The sequence below is a fragment of the Balaenoptera borealis genome (genome assembly GCF_965194805.1).
Source record: "Balaenoptera borealis genome assembly, chromosome: 17".
In the NCBI taxonomy this organism is placed as follows: domain Eukaryota; kingdom Metazoa; phylum Chordata; class Mammalia; order Artiodactyla; family Balaenopteridae; genus Balaenoptera; species Balaenoptera borealis.
Window position 1 is genome coordinate 43,900,088 of NC_138876.1, and position 18,796 is coordinate 43,918,883.

Below are 18,796 nucleotides of genomic sequence, written 5' to 3' on the forward strand. Positions count from 1 at the left end.
ATTTTAGACCCAACTTAAGGAAAGAGGAGTTTGTATCCAGCTTTGAGTCAGATGATTGGAGAATTAAGAGCCCTATAGGGCATGTCACTGCAGGAACTCTGAAAATATTTTCTGTTTTGGATTTTTCTAAAATTTAGAAGGGCTTGTATCTGTTTCTTAAACAAAACAAAACTGGCCTAGTATTATCGTGTAAGTAGATGGGTGTGATACTTCAGACTGGTTGTGATATATGCGTTTTTTTTCCCTTTGTTGTTGTCAATAGAAAAGATTGATCTCTGGGCTGGTGAACATAATATCTGTCCCAGTCAGAAAAGGAGAGAGGAAATTAGCAGAGCGATTGGTGGAGAATGATATCTGTCAAAAGAAACACTTGGAGAGCACTGAGTTTAGTAATAGGTGACTGCCGGAAAAAAGGGAACTTTGAATATTGTCAAGGTAAGGAACAGACAAATATTTTGACTTTGCAATTTACTTACATGCCAAAAATCAATCTATTATTTTTTTCCTAATAAATTATACTTGTGAAGATTTTTCTTTTCTTTTCCTTACTTCTTCTTCTAGTGCCTGTTGATAACGAATTTGTATTATATATTTAAAAAATTTGTCTTTGAAATCTTTGGATGTGGGATTGGGTGGTGATCAGTCAGCCTGGCTGTGGGAGCCCTTGTTTGATAGTTTTGGGTCTGAAGATAGCAAATGATCAAGTACGAATTTTTTTTTTAACCCCTCTTCTTGTTGCTGTGCTTCTTGCCATGTTTCATAATACATCTGTTATAAGCTGAGCAATACTTGGAGTTAAAGAGTAAAAGCTATGTCATGATTTCTGTGTTTATTGCAACTAGAGATGGTATTTTCTGAAGCAGTTTGTTGACTAAAGAGGGAAAAAAGTGCTTTTCCATTTATTATTTCTTCTGTTTGATTTGGATATTTTTTTAAACTTGTAGGTGAATGTCATTTCCTAAGCAGAATTCATGTCCATAGGCAGGTTTAAAAAAAAAAGGGTCTAACTTTAGGAAAACAGCAAAATGTACACTTTCCCATTTGGCAAGTGACTTCTTAAAGTCTGCAACATTTAAAAATTAAGGAGAGCCCTGCATTATGGGTTCCAGAGAGTTGATGCCTCCTGCAGCCAGCTCTGTTTCAGGTTTAGTGGACTTGTGCAGAAGCACAGATGAATACAGATAAATTGTGCTAAGAAAGAATTGAGAGTTAACACAAACGTTGTGTTGTACAGGTTGGCACTCTTAGTGATTAGGTGGGGATTTTTGAAGTTCTGTGACTGCCTGCCTGACTACATGGAGAAGGTGGTAGCAAAATATTTACCCTTCATGGCCATTGTTCTGGAAACATAGCTGCTGGTGTCCCCCCCGCCCCACACACACATAACATCTACTCTTGCAGTTCCTACAAAGGCTTATTGGCTTTTTCTTAAAGTTCCTAAGAAGGTGTTGGCAAATGAGTGTGTTTTGTTTTTGTTTTTGAAAGACCAGAGAAAATGAAATGATTCCCTGTATAATTATAGGCTCCTTTGAGATAGCCTAAGTCATGATTTGGTTTCTGTCTGTATTTCTCTTCCTTTCATTCCTCCATCTTCATATTATGATGTTCTTCTACTGTAATTAGTGAGAGACATAAATTTGAAAGAGAAGATGAGGAATTCAAAAATTTATTAAGTAATTGAGACATCTCTCACCTCTGCTTCTGTCTTTGTCCCTGTGTACTATTGTTACTAAAAATAAACTTTCTGAGAACTCAAATCTTGGTTGATTAGATTTCTCAAGTCCAGCATAGAAAGAAAGTTGTTAATATCTTAAAGGAAACAAACATAATAATAACAACAACAACCCTTGCTTTAGAATTGCTTTCTCTTCATCTTCCATCAGAAGAAAGCACTTTGTTTCAAAGAGGATATAATTCTCTGCTTTCTGCCTTATGTATCTCTGGGAGGTGGGCAGTGATAGTATGATAAAAATATATAAGGTGCAGATTGCAAATTGAAAAGAATATTGGATTTTAAAACTTGAGCATATATTGCAGATACATAGTGTCATCGTCTTTACCCACCCCTATCCCATTACAACAATATTCTCTCCTGGTCATGTGGCATATCTCTGTGGGCTGCTGACGCAAAGGACCATTGCAGCATGGAAGATCCATATTGAGAGCAAAAATGCATGACAAAGACACATTTTAAAACAAGTTTAATGCACGTTATTTGTTATAATATGCAAATACCGATCCTCAGTATCATGTATCAAAAACACCATGTTGAGTTTCTTCTCTCTCTCGCTTTCTTGTGTGTGTGGGTGTACATACTTAAAAAATGATGTGTGTGTGCACACATGTATGTGCATGTATGTATATAATTGTGTGTGTTGGCCTATTTTATAACTGTTGAGTTTTCTTTATGATTCATGTGGCATTGAAAAATTTACTCCTAGTTTTTTCTTTTTTGTGATGGTAGTGGGTGTATATAAATATGGGGTTTAGACTCAGGTTGAGCCAAAAAGTAGAGAAAAACAGAAATCACATACTTTACATTTACAAGCATGGAGTCCATTGGATTCTTGGGGATATAATTTGGAAGCAGAAAAGGCAAAGAACTATGTGAAATTGAACAGTCGTGGCAGTAAGAGACAGTGACCTGAGGTGGTGCCAGAGAGTCTGGTCCCTGTGATGAGTTTGAAGCCAGGCAGGGGTCACCAGGAGACAAACCTGTCTCTTTTGGGTGGCCAGGGGAGAAATGATGCCTTAGGGACAGTCACCAGCTTACCTGGAAGCTGATAAAGGCAAAACGCTGCTATGTTTCCTCCCAGTATTTTAAAGCATATCCAAAATATGCACAGTGTTCACTTTTCTAGAATTCTGTTATGTGTGTCTTTGTGAGGAGTGGGTGGATTTGGGACAGTTAGGAGTGGTATCCAGCTTGAGGAGCTTGCTCTTAAAAGCCATTAAGGAAAATACTAAGAAGGGTCCAATATTTGTCATATAAAAAAATTAATTGGCCATCTAAAAGATGCAAGGGCATTATCAGGGAAGCAATTATGACAGAGGAAACTTGTTGCAAAGTGGTATGTATTTATGTTCGAATCATGGGATGGGATATTTATGTAGTACCAATTTTTAGATATTGTATTATTAGATATTTAAAAATAAAAACATTTAATTTAGATGATGCTGTGCACCTTCAAATATTGGTATCTTTATTAGGAAAAGAAGAAAGTTATTTTCTTAAGCAAAACTGCTGGGTTTTGAGAGCGTTTGCCTATATTTTTAGTTTTTCTTGGTCATGTTTGAGGGGTCTGATAGTATTAATGGGCTTTACCCCACACGGAGCTTTGAGCTTATTGTAGCACTGCACACTGATCCCAGGTCAGTGTGATGCGTGAAATCAATTTATTTGAATCTCTTTGCCTCTATAGGAATTTGGCAGCATGCCAGTTGTTTTCATTTAATGTTCTTTGTGTTGAACACAGACAAGCAGGCATGCTTTTGTATTCATCTTTCTTTTGGTCTCTGTCTCTTTCAGCCAATATTTTACTCTATGGATTTTGAGATGAAGGAAGAATGTATTATTTATATGATTCTAATCATTACTTAATGTGTGTGTGTGTGCTACTTTCTTATCTTTTAAGGGATTTTTAAAAATATTCCTGAGTTTTAATGGTGACTTTCTTTGTAGAGAAGAAATATTTTAGTTTTTAAAAAATAACATTTTTGATGAAACATAATAAACCAGATCATAGGTGGTATTTACTTACCATAATGCTCATTATCAAAACTGAAAATAACAATATTAATTACACTATACAACAAATGTTTAATTTGTGAACTGGATTATCAGAATCACTTACTTCTTGGGGAGCTTTTTGAATGTAAAGATTCATACTTTAATCAAGCACACGCTAAAGAAAAAAATATTATTATCTGGGTATTATTATCTTTGAATGATCCATGTTGATTAAGATGCCAGTGTTTTACATAGATTTGTGGTTATATGTGATTTTTTTACAAAATTCCTGCCATTAGGGCAATTTTTTGCTCTTTAAAATTTGGAGGGTCATGACAGGGAGCAACAGCACAGAGGTTTTTACGACAAAGAGACTCAGACCTTTCTGTGGATGTTTTTGTAGGGAGGATTTGTTTCTGGGTCAGCTTTAGGAAAAGGTGGAGAAGGAAACGAGAGAGAGTGAGAGGAGAATGCTCTGTTGATGCTCCGGGCAGTTCTTGCGGAAGTTGATATGCAGAACCAGGGAGCCGCGGCTTCAGGGTCAGGCGCATACCCAGCAGCCCTGCTTCCTTGTTTAATTACCTGAAGAGCAAAACAGTCAGCCTGAGAGTGTGTGAAAGCCCAGTATCTCTGCAGCCGCCTGGCGCTCTGACATCCTGCAAGGCCAGCCCTGTCTGTCCGCCAGCGTCAAGCTGGCTCCCGCCCTGGGTTCCTTTCTTTCTGGAGGCATTGTGTGGAAGAGGGTTTGGTCAGGAATTTGAGGTTCCTGCCAGTGCTGTGTCCCTGCTCTTTCTTTCTGGACCACGGTGACAGACGTGCTTGATTTTTTTTTTTTTTTCTTAATGAGTTTAAAAATCTGTCTTTTTCATTTTACACCCTGGCCTTGCTATGAAACAATATCTCTATCAACAGCAACAGACATTAACCAGTGCAGGACTGGCCTCAGTTAACGGGTTCTCATTTTCCTAATTCCTGTTATTTAGTGTCCTTCGTGTGTTGCCTTTTTAGGTCAGATTCACTGGTAGTTTGGTGTGGAACTAGTAATTCTGGTTGTTTTTTTGTGAGGCAGTTTTGGAATCTTAATCTGTCCATGAAAACAGAATAGTCCGTTTTTAAACAAAGGTGATAGAACCTTTAAGGTTGGGTTTTTTCCTTTCCCTGGAATTTAAATATGGATGTGGACATTTGCTGTGGGAAGGGCCATGCCCTTTGAAGAAGCTGAGGGTGGTGAGAAATATTATTTGGAATGTGTGGCCAATTTGACAGTAGTATAGGGTACTCTGAGGAATGCTTGGAGATGGAGCCATTTGGGAGATCCCCAGAGTATAACAAGATGTTATGTTTCCAAGAGGAAATCCAGCAGGTTCTTTATGCGCAGGGTGGGCTGGTGAAATGTCTGCACTGTGGGTGGGGGAGCAAAGGTGGTGGTGGTGGGGTTTCCTGCAGAGGGAGGGGAAAGTGTGACTACATGTGCAGTGATTTGGTTTTTCCAGCTACTTCATTAGGATTCTGTCATGCAGACTTCAGGGCATTTACCCTTTAGATGCACATATGTGTATCCCATTAGTGCTAATAGGAGTTGCCGGCAAGTAAAGAGAGCAGCAGTGTGTACCTGTGTTCTGTATGAGCACAGCTCCAGGGGATTGATTCCATTCTTTGCAAAGAATAAAAGAATTGGACTTTGCAGGGAAGAGTTTGGTAGGAATTATTCTAAAAACTTATTTTTCATATTATATTTATGGAAGCGATGTCAATATTTTATGTGTTTGTATACCACTCCGGTGAAAAGTATATAATCATTTAAATAATTGGATTAGCCTCGTTCATCTTGTGATGGAGCTGGCATCACCATGATCTGTTTATACGCTAGCATAAGTAGTAGTATGTGGATCCTTAGGCACGTGTGTATTTATTTATGTATCAGCCTGCTGCATTTCTTTGAGTGTTATTTCTCTTTCAACATCAGTATAAATATGAGAAGAGAAAACAGGTAAATATATTTTAAGCCACAGTCAACATTCCTAACTGGTGTCCTCCTCCACTGACAGACTCCAGGTACCCCCCTTTCAAGCTCCAGGTTTTTGGTAGTTCTATCCAACTGGAGCTTTCTTAAATGCAAGTAACATTACTGCCAGTTGTAGCATTAAGCCTTAGCAGCAGAGAGTGTATAACGTGAGAAAAACTTGGAGGACTTTGAAAAGTGAATGGGGAGAGTTGTGGCTTGCAGGTGGTGGCATCAGGAACTAAGGAACAAACTGTGAACAAGAAAATGGGGTTTTTGCCTTGCACTGAGTGTGCTCAGTAAGTGGAGTGAAATGGCAAGAAAAAAGCAGATCTGTGGGACAAGAGAAAGGGAGGAAGTGAATTACTCTAGAAAAGAGAAGGGAAAAAGCCAAAATCTATTAGTAACTGTGGACCTGTGTCAATTTACCAACAAGAATCAAAACAGGACATTTTGATATAACAGATAAAAAAGTCACAGTATTCCAAAATTTTAGTGAGATTCTGGTGTCTACAATTAAGAATATCTTTAATGAGAAGTGAGAGTGAGCATTGAAATTTCCATACAGAGTAAGAATTAGGTTGAGATTTTTAGGTTTTAACCACTGTTCAGTGTATTTCAGAATATACAGCATTGCATTCTATTCTGCCTGGTCTTGTGGGGGGGTGAGGGGAGGAAGAGAGGGGTACATGACGAAACCCAGGATGGTCGGAGTGAAACATTAATTTAAAAATTTACATTGTTATAAAAGCAAATATACTGTGCTGGGTATTATTTGAACAAATAAAGCAGTTTTGGAATGAAAACTTATAATGGAATCCATAATACCTAAGCTTGAATTTGTTTATAAATGTGGCAAATTAGTATGTGTGGATGGATTTTGCTAATTTGCAATGTGGAGAGATAGAAGTGGAGAGTTTGTTAGAGATAAAAGTCCTGTGAGAAAAGAATATGATGAAAAAATTCTGGGATTTTTTTTTTTTGTTTGTTTGTTTGTTTTATTGCTGTGTGTTTGCTCCACCTGGTGGATTTTGTTGAAAGTGTTTTAATCCATGTTAATGAAAAGACTGCCCTGCACACAATTTACAGTAAGATGAATCTTTTGTTTTATTTTTGTTGCTGTGAAAAATAGTTTAATTCCTATCAAGGTCAAAACATTTATGTCTTTTGTTCAGTATTTTCATTGCATTGAAAGTAATATTTATTGTTTCTTCTGGCTCAAAAATGTAATACATGCTAACTTTAGAAGATTTGGAAAATAGAGAAAAATTAAAAGAGGAAAATAAACATGCTTTATAATTTCATCACCCAGAATCATTGCATTATTTTTAAGAATAGACGTTATCAGAAGAGGACCACTTTTGCATTTACATTTATTTAAAGATATGTGGAATGTTAAATACTATGCCAAAGTGTGATTGATGATGATTATTATAATTATTTTTGGACAAATGCTGCCTTTAAAATGCCCAGTCTCTAAAAAAAAATCAGTGTTTTGCAGGAACTGCATTTGCTAAGCTACATGTCTACAGAAGGCAAAGGTAGTAGAGATTAAAGGTACCTCATGCATTCATAGGGCTGTTCATACGGGTGACGAGATCTGTTGTTCGCTGGACTTACACAGATTGCTTTCTTTAGAAATCTTAAGGAGTCAGTTGTGCTTTGATCATCTTATTGTTTTCCTTAGGTTATTCTTTTTTTCTCCTTTAGACTCTAAAAGCTCTGTAACAGAAGGTGAAGTTTTGAAAACAGTGTCTCCATATGCAAGGGATTTGGAGACCTTTTTATTGTCTTAAAAATTGTCATTCACAGTCCTCATTAGCATTTATTGTTGCAAGCGTACAGGCAGAAAATGTGAAATTGGTATGTCATGAATAGCCCCACAGAGCTCTCGAGCCCTCGGAGTTTGCCTGCATGTGGTGTGGGCTGGGCTTTGAGGGAAAGCTGTCCAGATGGCTGCCTGCACAGGGCAGAGCTGCAGGTTTTTGTCTCTGGTGCTGGGAGGAGGGTAAGTTCATTGGAGCATACGCCATCACCCTTGCTTTTTAACAAAACTAACTTGCCGTTAGTTAGGATGGGGAGGTGGTGACATTGAAACAAAGGTTTTCCATAGAGTGTTACAGTCCTTGTCAAATGGGTAAGGGATGAGTACAGAGTGTCTTCTATATTATCTGAGTGATTTTTGTAGTTATAAAACATAGGAGGAAACTAGATGGCAACTTATTTGCAGATTTTACACGCAAGTGTATACTTTTTAAGATTGATTATTTTTATGGGAATATGCTTTTGTATGAAGAGAGAGTTGATATAGCTAGTATACAACCTTGTGGATTACTAAGGAAGTGTTTTACTTTAAAATTTTTAAAAATAATTTAACCCTTTGCTGGTGCCTATGGATTAATCTACATTTAATGATATTAGTAGGTTTGAAGTTTGCATTTAAATAATACAACATTCAGACAATGCAAGTGTTAAATCTGTTTTAACATTTCAGAATATTTTTGAATATTAGGTATTGAAAATCAAAAGTCGTTGGTGGAAAAGAACTGCAATATATTGTGATATTTTAAAGGCCTTGGCACTGTTAGAAACAATTCATAATAATTACAAATACAGATTTTGTTTTTGCACGTGTTAGTTCATCTTAAACAGATTTCATTTTGTAGAAATACACATACATGCTCCCTACATACTTAAATGTAATAATATACATCTTTTCATTCATATGTAGAGAACATTATACTTCAACCAGAGTTGAGAATCAAATACAGTGCCTAAAAAATTGTCGGAATGATATGACTAACATTTTATTCTGAAGGTGGAAAAAAAATATCATAGAGACTTTTGGGCTTATCAGCTTAGGTAATCATTATTATTTAAAAGTTTGTTATGATTGGCATCTTCAAATTACAGTTTAGAGCACATTATTAACTCACTTTAACTGATTGGAGAAACAAAAATCAAAGGGACCTGAGTCCTTTGGTTTGACATGTCACAGGTGAAGGGAAGGGGTCATGACTTCTAGTTCTTGACCTGCCACTTGCCCTGGTAGATTTGGATTTCTCGACAGACCATATAGCATGTTCTCCATGGGACACTGTTTTGTATGGTGCTTTGTCATCTAGTTGCAAATGATCCAAGCAGCGAAGCTTTTCTGCTGCTGTGATGTCTGGTATAATCACCTATTAAGATAAGCTTCCTCTATCCAGCATGTTTTCTTTGACTTGATTCCATCTTATTGCTAGCACTTAGGCCCTCTTGGATAGCCCTAAATAACCCTTTGACCCCGTGATGTTTATACACCCTTCAAATTCTTAAGATGGCAATCATGTCTCCTGTTCTTTTGTCATTTAAGCAAAGCTCTTGTGAGCTCTTCTGTGGGCTGGTTGAAAGTTGTGGAGACAAAAATGCTCGCCAGTCATTTCCCCCAAAGGAAATATTTGAGGGAAATAGCATGAATGTGTCCAGTTGTTTACAACAGACTTTTATATAAAGAAGGTTAAAATGACAGATAGTCTCTTACCTTTATAGAATACTTCAATGAACTTTTTAACTTAATTTTTTTCGATCCCACTCATTTCTTTCTGGCTGGCTGCATCTTATATTATAGCCTAACTAAAACATAAACCATTTGTTTTTCTTGCAGACAAAGTATAATTGGATTTATCTTTGTCAGGAGACAATCTATTATGGCTTTTATTTAATACAGTTTCAGATGTCTTTCAGTGGCAGAAACAAATTAATGTACATTTTTATTAGGTGTTGTATCTATTTAATTGACTGTCAAAGTGATGAGAAGTTAGGAAATCATCCAAAAGAGAGGTCCATCTCCCGTAGCCCAACAGCTCACACATTAGGTAGGTTTGCCCTGTCAGTGGGATGCCTTTAGAAAACACTAATAGCTTCCAGCTGGGTGGAAAATCAAAACCTTTGGGGTCTGACAAAACTAGCAGATTTGAATTTGAAAGCAGAGCTAATGCCTCCATTTTATTTTTTACCACTCGCCCATAAAACATTATTTTCCAATATGTCAGCCTCATTTGGTGGCCAGTGGTCTGAAATTGAAAGTGGAACAAGCAAGCGGAGAAATCTGGACATTAGTGAGTCCGCCCTTTCAAGCTGGTGTGCCACTTTGTGGACAGGTCTCCCCTAAGAGCAGGGGGGTCTTAATGACCATTCATCAATGCTCGTTGGCTGATCATTGAGTGCCTTCTCATTCAGTTTATCAAGTCTTGCACATAAAAAGTCAGAATAAGCCTTATTCAGCTTTGTTAAAGGCAACTAGGAGTAAAATGCTCCATTTGAACCCATTTTGCCCTGTTTTTTCACTTTGTTAATGCAGCCCTGCTTAAATGAGTGCCTTTATTGGATCGGTTAGAATATCTGAAACTATTAATTCTCTTGTATTGAATAGCTGGTGGCAGGCCAGAGCAGATGGGGTAGAAAGGTATTTGGTTGGGTGTATTGCTTTCAATTAGGATCAATGAGGTTTCAGCTCCTTTGAATTAACTCACTTAATACCTACTGTGTGAAGTCACAGTGTATCACAACAGCCTGCTAGGAGCAAGTGGAAAGTTGAGAAGACCTGTGGAAAAGTTTTAACTCAAACTCTTCCTTCACCAGTGCAGAGAGCTTGCATTAACTGCAGACAATTTCAGTAGACTGCTAATCCCTATTGGTAAGTCAGGTTTGAACAAAGGAAAACTCTATACTATAGGGATGATCTGTTTTGGAAACAAGTGGAAAATAGAGTAATACAATACCATAATGTCCTTCTAGTGAATGAGCTAAATGTACTGTCAGAAATTTATGTATTATTTTGGGAGCTGGGCATTCAGTTGTTGACTAAATTTACTGATTTGGAAAGTGATTTTTTAGATGACTCTCTTTAAAAAAGATTGCCTTAAAAGTGCTCTGTGTTCTTAATTAAAAGACATGCATTAACTGACATGGCTCTTCTAAGGAAGACACTTAATTGGTCAGCAATGTATTCTTTGTTATTGTTTTGAATATATTTTAAGTTTTAAAAATATGTTCCCTAATGATAATGCAGGTCGGTGTTTTATGCCAGGGAAAACTTCCACAATACATATTCTTTTTTCCCACTCACTTACATAAATGTATTCATCATGTTATTGATTGTCTATTTTTATTATACAATTTGAATGTTAGAGATCTTGGCTCCTTATACTCTTTTTTTTTTTTTTTTTTTAATTAAAGGGAAAGTTACCTCTGTCTAAGTAACTGTATAGAACTATAGAACTAATGCATCCAGGCTTTCCTGTTCAGGGAGAACTGCCAAATGGGGTCGCTGCTTTGCTTGCCTCCATGGCTTAAAGGATAAGAGGAGGAAACTGGTTCCTGGAGAAAATGCTGAACTAGTCTCAGGTGCACACACACTCAGGCCCTTTCTGCAATCAGATTTCTAGGTGAGAATCTCCAGGGATCCAGGTTTTCTTGATGTGGATCAATTTAAAGTGGCAATTACTGTAGTCAGATAACAGCTTAAAAAGCTTTTTTACACATAGAAAAGATACATAATCGCACAGCATATGGAACTTCAATTTTCTGAGCTGTGGTTTAGGGACTTGCAGTGTACCGATATTAAGACCCAGTTTTAAAACCGGGTATCATCCAGTTTTCTTAAAGTGTATTGCATTTTTGTCCTGTCATTTTCTATTTTAGAAGTGATTCACCATGCATATTGATGAAAGTTGGGTTTCCCACTGTGAAAATGTTCTCTTTCTAACATAGGTATAGTATTAAAAAGAAAATCAGTGGCATGTAGCATTGGGTGGCTTAAAAAAAAATACTCTCTTTAAAAATGAAAATCTGCAGATTTAGGATGCTGGATTCCATAAAGGCCCTTATAGCAGGGCTTAATTGATTATCCACCCATGCCTGCTATAAAGCTTTCCGTCATAAGAATGTTTGAACTCGGTGCATAACTGTTCTGAAATCCATTACACAGAACCTCATTACAAGTGACATCTAACTAAGATGAACAAAAAGATTGGCCTCATAAATAGGGTGCAGTACACTATTAGTGACAGAACAGAGTAATCATTATGAATTATAGTCTTTTTACAAGTTGTCTCTGACAGTGATGGATTTTTGAGGGGTTCACTAGATGAAGCAGCACTTCTTGGACGCAGTATTTGGGGACTGTAAAAGTTCTTATTGATTGACACTGTTTACCAAAGATGATCTGTTCTTAGTTTGTGCAGGGTATGTGTGTACATGGGCATGCTTTGAAACAGGTTGTGTGCACTCTTGGGATAAGGTGTAGGAAGGGTGAGGAGGTAGAAGTCAAGAGTCACTGCCTCTATTTTCAGATGGGTTTTTATGGTTTCTTTGAGGCAGCAAGTAGAGGGAAAATCAATCTGATAAGGGCTAAAAGCATATCGAAAGTGTAGAATAAGCACGGGATGAGTTGGAAGACTGTGAAGGCAGAGCAAGAGTTAAGGGGGATGCTCCCGGCTGTCATATTCACTGAGCTTGTGGGCTGGTCAGAGGCTCCTAAGTGGAATTGTTTCTGTGTTTATACTGGATTGAACATACACTGGAAAGGTAAAGCCTGAGGGGTCTGTCTCATCATGTGTCGTGTCGTTAAACTCACAGAGACCTAGGAAAGAGTTGCAAGTGTTAAACTGAGGAAGAGTTTTAGAAGTGAACAGTATTTTCCTTCTGCCTGGCATTTTTGTGTGTGTAGAAAAGTCATGCAAGGCAGGCAGGCATATGTTTCTCCTATGAGGCAAGGATGTTTTACAAAGGACTAAAGAGGGACTGCTGAGAGGAAAATAGCCAGCTTTAGATAAAGCACTATAACAAAGGCTCTAGTTTTATATATCATGGTGTCCATTAAAGCTTAATAGGGAAGAGTCCATTGAACCTGGCTGGGTATGTGTTATTCATGGGAAGGATAAACATTTAAGAGCGTGCAAAAAACTCAGAAATCAGGAGGACATGATGGTTCAGCTTTTGAAAAGGCTTTACAGTGAGGATTTTGTTTTCATCTCCCATGGATCTCTGTGCAAGGTAGAGGAGAGTAAGCTAAGAATGTTTGGAGCATATCAACGCGGGGATCCCAGGGGGTTAAAAGCACGCTAGTAAAATAAAAGTGGTCTGCTTCTGCTTCTCAGAAGTGTTCTATTTTACACATACTACTGAGAAGCTGACAAAGGAAGTGATTCTGATACTTTGTTCAGTCTGATAAACTGGCACAGTATACACAGTCTTAGAACATTTTTTATACTGTTTTTGACTTCCAGTTCAATAAACAAGCTTTGAGGTCTGTGCCTGTGTTTGTTTTTTTTAATAAAGTTCCCAATTATGGCGGTTAACATGCGAAGGTGGAAAGGACAGCTTTCATTGTGAGCAGTGGTAGGGGGCCAGGTCTACTTTCTGTTCTTTTGGCAAAATAAGGGTTAACTTGTAACGGGCTGGGGGTGGTGGTGAATGAATTATTCAGCATTTAGCTTATCATTCTGCATTTTACTTTCCGTTCTTTGGTGCTCTGGAACTTGCTGAGAGAGGTAGAGTGGGTAAGGGGAGGCAGGGGTTGTGATACTTTGCATACACATCCCTGTCATTGTTCTGCCTGAAGAGACAGGGCTGGGTTCAAGGCCACATGTGCTCCTGTCATCATCCACATTTCTGCTCCAAGTGCAATCCGGAGTGTCAGCTCTCCATCTGTCTCTGCCTGGCAGGCGCACGCGCCCAGCACCCTGCCTCGGGCTATGCCGCCCCAGCCCCTTCTGACGGCCCTCCTCTCTCTGCCGGTGCCCATTCCAGAACAGGAGGCATGAGCCCTGAGCACGCTTGCTCTTAGGAGAGAGCCACTTTCTGTGTGTTCGTTGGATTCAGGGATGCCTGGTGAGTTAGCCCTGCTCCGCTTTCTCTCTGTGGTTTTGAAATGAAGAAAGCTTACTTTTTATTATGCTTGGAAAAATACCTTCTGCCCCACGGTGAGCTGTATTTTACGTGGGCAGGCAGAGGCTGGGGGTGACAGAGGTGAGATGTGGAAAGCGGCATAAAATGAGCCCTCAAAAATCTCGGTACAGGGGTACAGGGTGTGGAACCCTTGCTTTTAAAATGTGGGAGGTGTGTTTTAAAGGCTGAGGGCAAGTACAGCCACATATATGTTTGCCAGAGCAATTTTACTTGAGGGATTTAGCTAAAGTAAGAAGTATTGTTTCTGTTCTGGATTTTGTGACTGTCATCTGTACCTTGTATCCTGGGCATTTCATCTGTGGAGAGAGTTTACAGATTATGGTGGAATACTGGGATAAGGTCTCTTTAAAAAGCTGTTCATGTCAGAGAAAGTGAAGGAAGCTTTAGGGACTACAAATTATTTCAGTCTTATCCTAAATCACAGTCCTTAGATGTCATCAGGCAAATAATCGAAATCGGTTAATTAAAAATAAAAAGTCTGCTGAATTACTGAAGCTGTTGTGGTCCTGGAAATTTAGTGTATGTCTGTTTCCTCTGAAAAATATTATCTTTGGAGCCTAGGGTGTTTCTGTGATTGTTGCCAGTGAAGGCTCTGCTTATGGAGAGAGAAGCTTGGTAGAAGCCTGGTGGGGAGAGGGTGTTTCTGCTTTCTCAAGAACTACATGGATTGCCCTTTACCTACTTTGAGTAGCCTATCTCAGAAAAAAAAGGGCAGATAGAGATCCTCCAGCTGGCTGATATGTGCAGATTTTTGGGGTAGGACAGGCAGAAGTGGCTGTACTTGGTCACAGAGTTTGTACACCTCACAGATGGTGTTTTGAAACATTATCTGCCAGTTTTCTGCAACCACAGTTGTGTGTAGGTATCACCAGTTGTTTGAAGAATGTTTTTCCCTTTAGGATGTGTCTTGTAGTCCTCATCATTATTGATATATGTGCAGAAAGGACGGATTTGTGACAGAACTGCACCTTTTTCATTAGTTTAGTAGACAAGGGATGTGTGTAGCTGAAATATGGGGAAAATCAATTTACAAAAAGACAATGACTGAGGTCTCTGAAAGGTCATTTTAACTCTTTAAGCGATCATCTTGATTTATATGCACCATGCAGCTAAAGATGTAATGTGCATTGGGTATGTGATGTGGAATCTGTGTGAAAAAGTGCTTGTGTTTTTTATTTAGCCAGAGTATTGTAGTATCGTTTTATCTGATTTTTATGTCATCAGTCAAATCTAATTTGTTTTTATGCTCTTAATATGTGTTAAATGATCTGATTTATTAGTGTTTTGCAGAGTCTATATTTTGTTTTGGTAAAACAAAACCCTATAATAACCCAAAGCCATTTGTGAATGATAATAAGTGAAAGAGATTAGTTAGGACCCTTGCTATCCCATGCTGGTTACATGATTTTAAAGTATTCTTCAAAGCATCCTTATTTAAAATGCATTGAACTATATTTAAGGTTTTAGAATCATTGATAAGTGTGTTTTAGCGTTGTCGTTAATATATGACTGGTTCTAAAGCAGTAACCTGAAGTGTGGGCAATGTTTCTCACTGCCTCTTCCTCATCAACTGTGTTAGAAAACCTTGTACTTTGATGCAGAGAACATATTAACAGCTGTGACTATGAGCTTGTGTCAGAATGGCGATACTTGAGCGGTTCTGACACTTGGCTATTTTTGATACCCATCTGCACTTTTTAACCACTACTGTCGGATGGACTACCTCTTAATATATTTTTAGCATATTTTAGTCCATATATATATACTTATATTAATGGACAGTTTTTACCATCTGGGACAGATTTTATATTTTTAAGTAAGACATTATGTGTGGAAGACTAAAAGGATGTGTTTCCGGTAATTTGATATTGTCACTGTTTCTTAAATTTGACTAAGTGTTTATATATCAACAATTATTATTATTATTATTATTATTATTATTATGATCTTTTTTCCATAGGTCAGGTATCAGAATTGGATCCTGGTTGTTCCAAACTTGATGTAACAATTCTCAGATCTAGGACCTTTTTCATAAAAATGGGGGATCCCTGGAAACAGATGTGCACAAACTCATTCAAAGACATACTAATCTGTGGGGATGGGTAGGTAAAGTCTTAGTTTCAGGGTTTCTATAACTATGTCAGTTAATAAAAAAAAAAAGCACTTTAGCTGTTGATAGCATACTATTTCAAAAGGAACCATGAAAAGTCAAAGGAGGCCATGCATGCTTTAAAGAAACAGATTAAACTGTTTTGATGATTTAACGCAATATAAGGAAATATCATTTCACTGCCTGTCACTTCGGAACAACTAGATCCTTGTGTTTAAGGAAAGAAAAATGTTTTCTTATGAGAAGGCTAGGAGACGTTTGGCATTATAGTATTTCAGGAGGAGATGGCTCTAAGCTTTCTGATACATTTATATTTTTATCAATCTTTGTATAGTATTAGTAAAGAACATATGTTGACCTACAAAATGCTTTCAGGACTGTTTCCTTAAAAGGACAATAAGTGAGCACAGTCTGCATAGCCCAGAAATAGTGCTGTTCTTTCAGAAGATGGCTAGTATTAGGTCAGACCACCCTTTCTCAATGGTCCTGCTCTCCAGATGTGACTGGAACTTTTTTTTAAGTTCAAGTTTCCAAAAAAAAAAAAAAAAAAAAAAAAAGATTTGTTTTCAAAATCTGGTTTTACTTAAGACATCTCCATCCTGGAGTGCATTTCATAAATTGCCCACATATTTTTCTTAGCAGAGAACTTAACTGGCTGTAATTTTTAACACATGGCCACATCATGTGATATTTTCAAAACACTTACACATAGCTTTAAGAAGGTCCCTGCAGAAATGATCCATCCTCTCACAGCCAGCCTTTTTTTTTAACAGCATATCTGCATTTTCCATTTAGTAGAGCTATATATTATTAGCTTACATTTTTGGGTAGTAAAACAGTGCATTGCTGATTGTAAAACATGGACTTTATTATCTGCTGAAAATTGATTTGGCATTTATAGCCACTGTGTACTAGACTGTTTTTCTGTTTTTAACATCAATGCTTGCAAGTGATGATTTGTGTAAAAAACAGAAATGAAATTGCCATGGACAGACAACTGTTAGTGTCCCTAGTAACTGAACATTTGGATAATGCACCTGGTTATTATTTTTTTTATAGATGCATCTAAGTGCTATTATACAAGAACATGAAACACAACAGTCCATTCACTGTCACTCTATTTTTACCTTGCAAGTTGATTTGCCATTGTGTTAGGCTAACTCTTTGCTGTCAGCTGTTAAAGACAACTATACCAGCAGCAAATACCCAATTATAAATGTAGACTGTGCAGACATTACTTTTTTGAAACAGACATTTAGAAGTTCCAGCTTCTCTTCAAACCCTGGCCCCAGTTCCCTTTTTCTTTTTAAATTATTTTCTGTTAATATTTCTGAGTATTTGACCTTTCAGTTCTATATATTTTAAATAATACTTGGAAACTTTTACAAGGTATCTTCCTCTGTAGTTAATAGTTCATTGAAAAAGAAAAGCATTTAATCTGTTTTTTGGGGGAGTGGCTATAATTTTGGACATTTTCATAAGACAACTAGTTTATTGTTATTTCTTAAAATAAGCATTTGCTTAGTAGGCATTATATAGTCCAGAAATGTTTAGTAACTTTCATCACTACACTGATATTTGATGTTTGCAAGGGAGATACTGTAATAACAATATTCTGAACAGACTTTTTTTTTTTTTTTAATTAATTAATTAATTTATTTTTGGCTGTGTTGGGTCTTCGTTTCTGTGCGAGGGCTTTCTCTAGTTGTGGCAAGCGGGGGCCACTCTTCATCGCGGTGCGCGGGCCTCTCACCATCGTGGCCTCTCCCGTTGCGGAGCACAGGCTCCAGATGCGCAGGCTCAGTAGTTGTGGCTCACGGGCCTAGTTGCTCCGCGGCATGTGGGATCTTCCCAGACCAGGGCTCGAACCCGTGTCCCCTGCATTAGCAGGCAGATTCTCAACCACTGCGCCACCAGGGAAGCCCTGAACAGACTTTTGAATCATCAAAGGAACAAATACATTTTAGAGTCTGGAAGACTGATCTTGAAAGTGCCTTCAGTTTACAGATGTTGAAACTGAGGATGAAACTGAGGATCATAGAAGTTAAGTGACTTGCTCAGGTGATTTATTAAAGTAAGAAGATTCACCCTCTTTACCATGCTGCTTCTAAATCTCATATACACGCTACGCTCACTCACATTACCATATTAGTGTCAATCGTACTTTGTTGTCTTTTATATTCTACCCTGGATTGCTCTTACCATATGCTTTCTCCCCTCCTACTCCATGACTGCAGAGCTATGTGGGAGAAAATTCTGTAACAGTAATCACTTGGCCTGTGGCAAAAGCATGCCATCAAATTTATCTTATAATTGTTTGGAAATTAGCCTGAATGTGGTTAATTACCTGAGTATTAAGCAGATCGAATAATCTGCTTAGTAAGGCTGTGACAACTGTAAGGTTACTGTAATAAGGAAATTCAGGTAGCAGACCTATGTGGGTTGCTGAAAAATCTACCAGGGACTAAATAACTATGGTTCAGTCTCTCCATGCCAAGTACTCCAGGAGTTTTGAGTTCTAGTGCTCCAGGCAGTGAAATAAACAGCAATTATGATATGGAATAACAAGAGCCTGGAGACAGGTAAAGGAACCCAGAGGCAGGTAGTACCTAACTGGATTAGAAGTCAAGGACAGAGCCGGAAGGGTGGGCAGTGGGCTTATTGGAAAGCCTTGCCTGTCTCCTACTTCTTCAGATTGGATCTCTGTTAATGTAACTTAACATTTTTTAGTTTGTTGTTCTTATACTGAGGATAGGACATTGATTTTTGTTTATTAAATTTTAATATCTGTGTGTGACAGTGGGTATAGTATTTCTTGAAAGCAATTTCTTTGTGTACAGTTGTGGTTCTTTGGTAGCTAACAGTATCTAGTGGAATAAGTCATTAACGTAAATGACTCATAACTTGAGAACAATAGGATTTCACACCTGACCAAGAAGGAGGTTTATCTGGCTGGCTTTCTCAAACAGCTGTTTGTATTAATTAATATTAATGTAAATGT

General features: G+C 37.8%; 1 protein-coding gene and 1 long non-coding RNA gene across 8 annotated transcripts in view; both read left to right on the forward strand.

The window, feature by feature from the left end:
- Positions 1-18,796, forward strand: part of LOC309614706 — a 411,347-nt gene that overhangs the window by 73,619 nt on the left and 318,932 nt on the right. The gene's annotated exons all lie outside the window — the stretch shown is intronic.
- Positions 1-18,796, forward strand: part of RUNX1T1 (RUNX1 partner transcriptional co-repressor 1) — a 142,544-nt gene that overhangs the window by 25,317 nt on the left and 98,431 nt on the right. For 3 of the 7 annotated variants that reach the window (XM_082363323.1, XM_082363324.1, XM_082363325.1), the window contains exon 2: positions 263-435. The exons of 3 other annotated variants lie outside the window; for them this stretch is intronic. In XM_082363323.1, coding sequence (XP_082219449.1) covers positions 348-435 — 88 coding nt within the window. In that variant the 5' untranslated portion in view covers positions 263-347. One more of the 7 variants, XM_082363327.1, reaches the window with a different exon arrangement.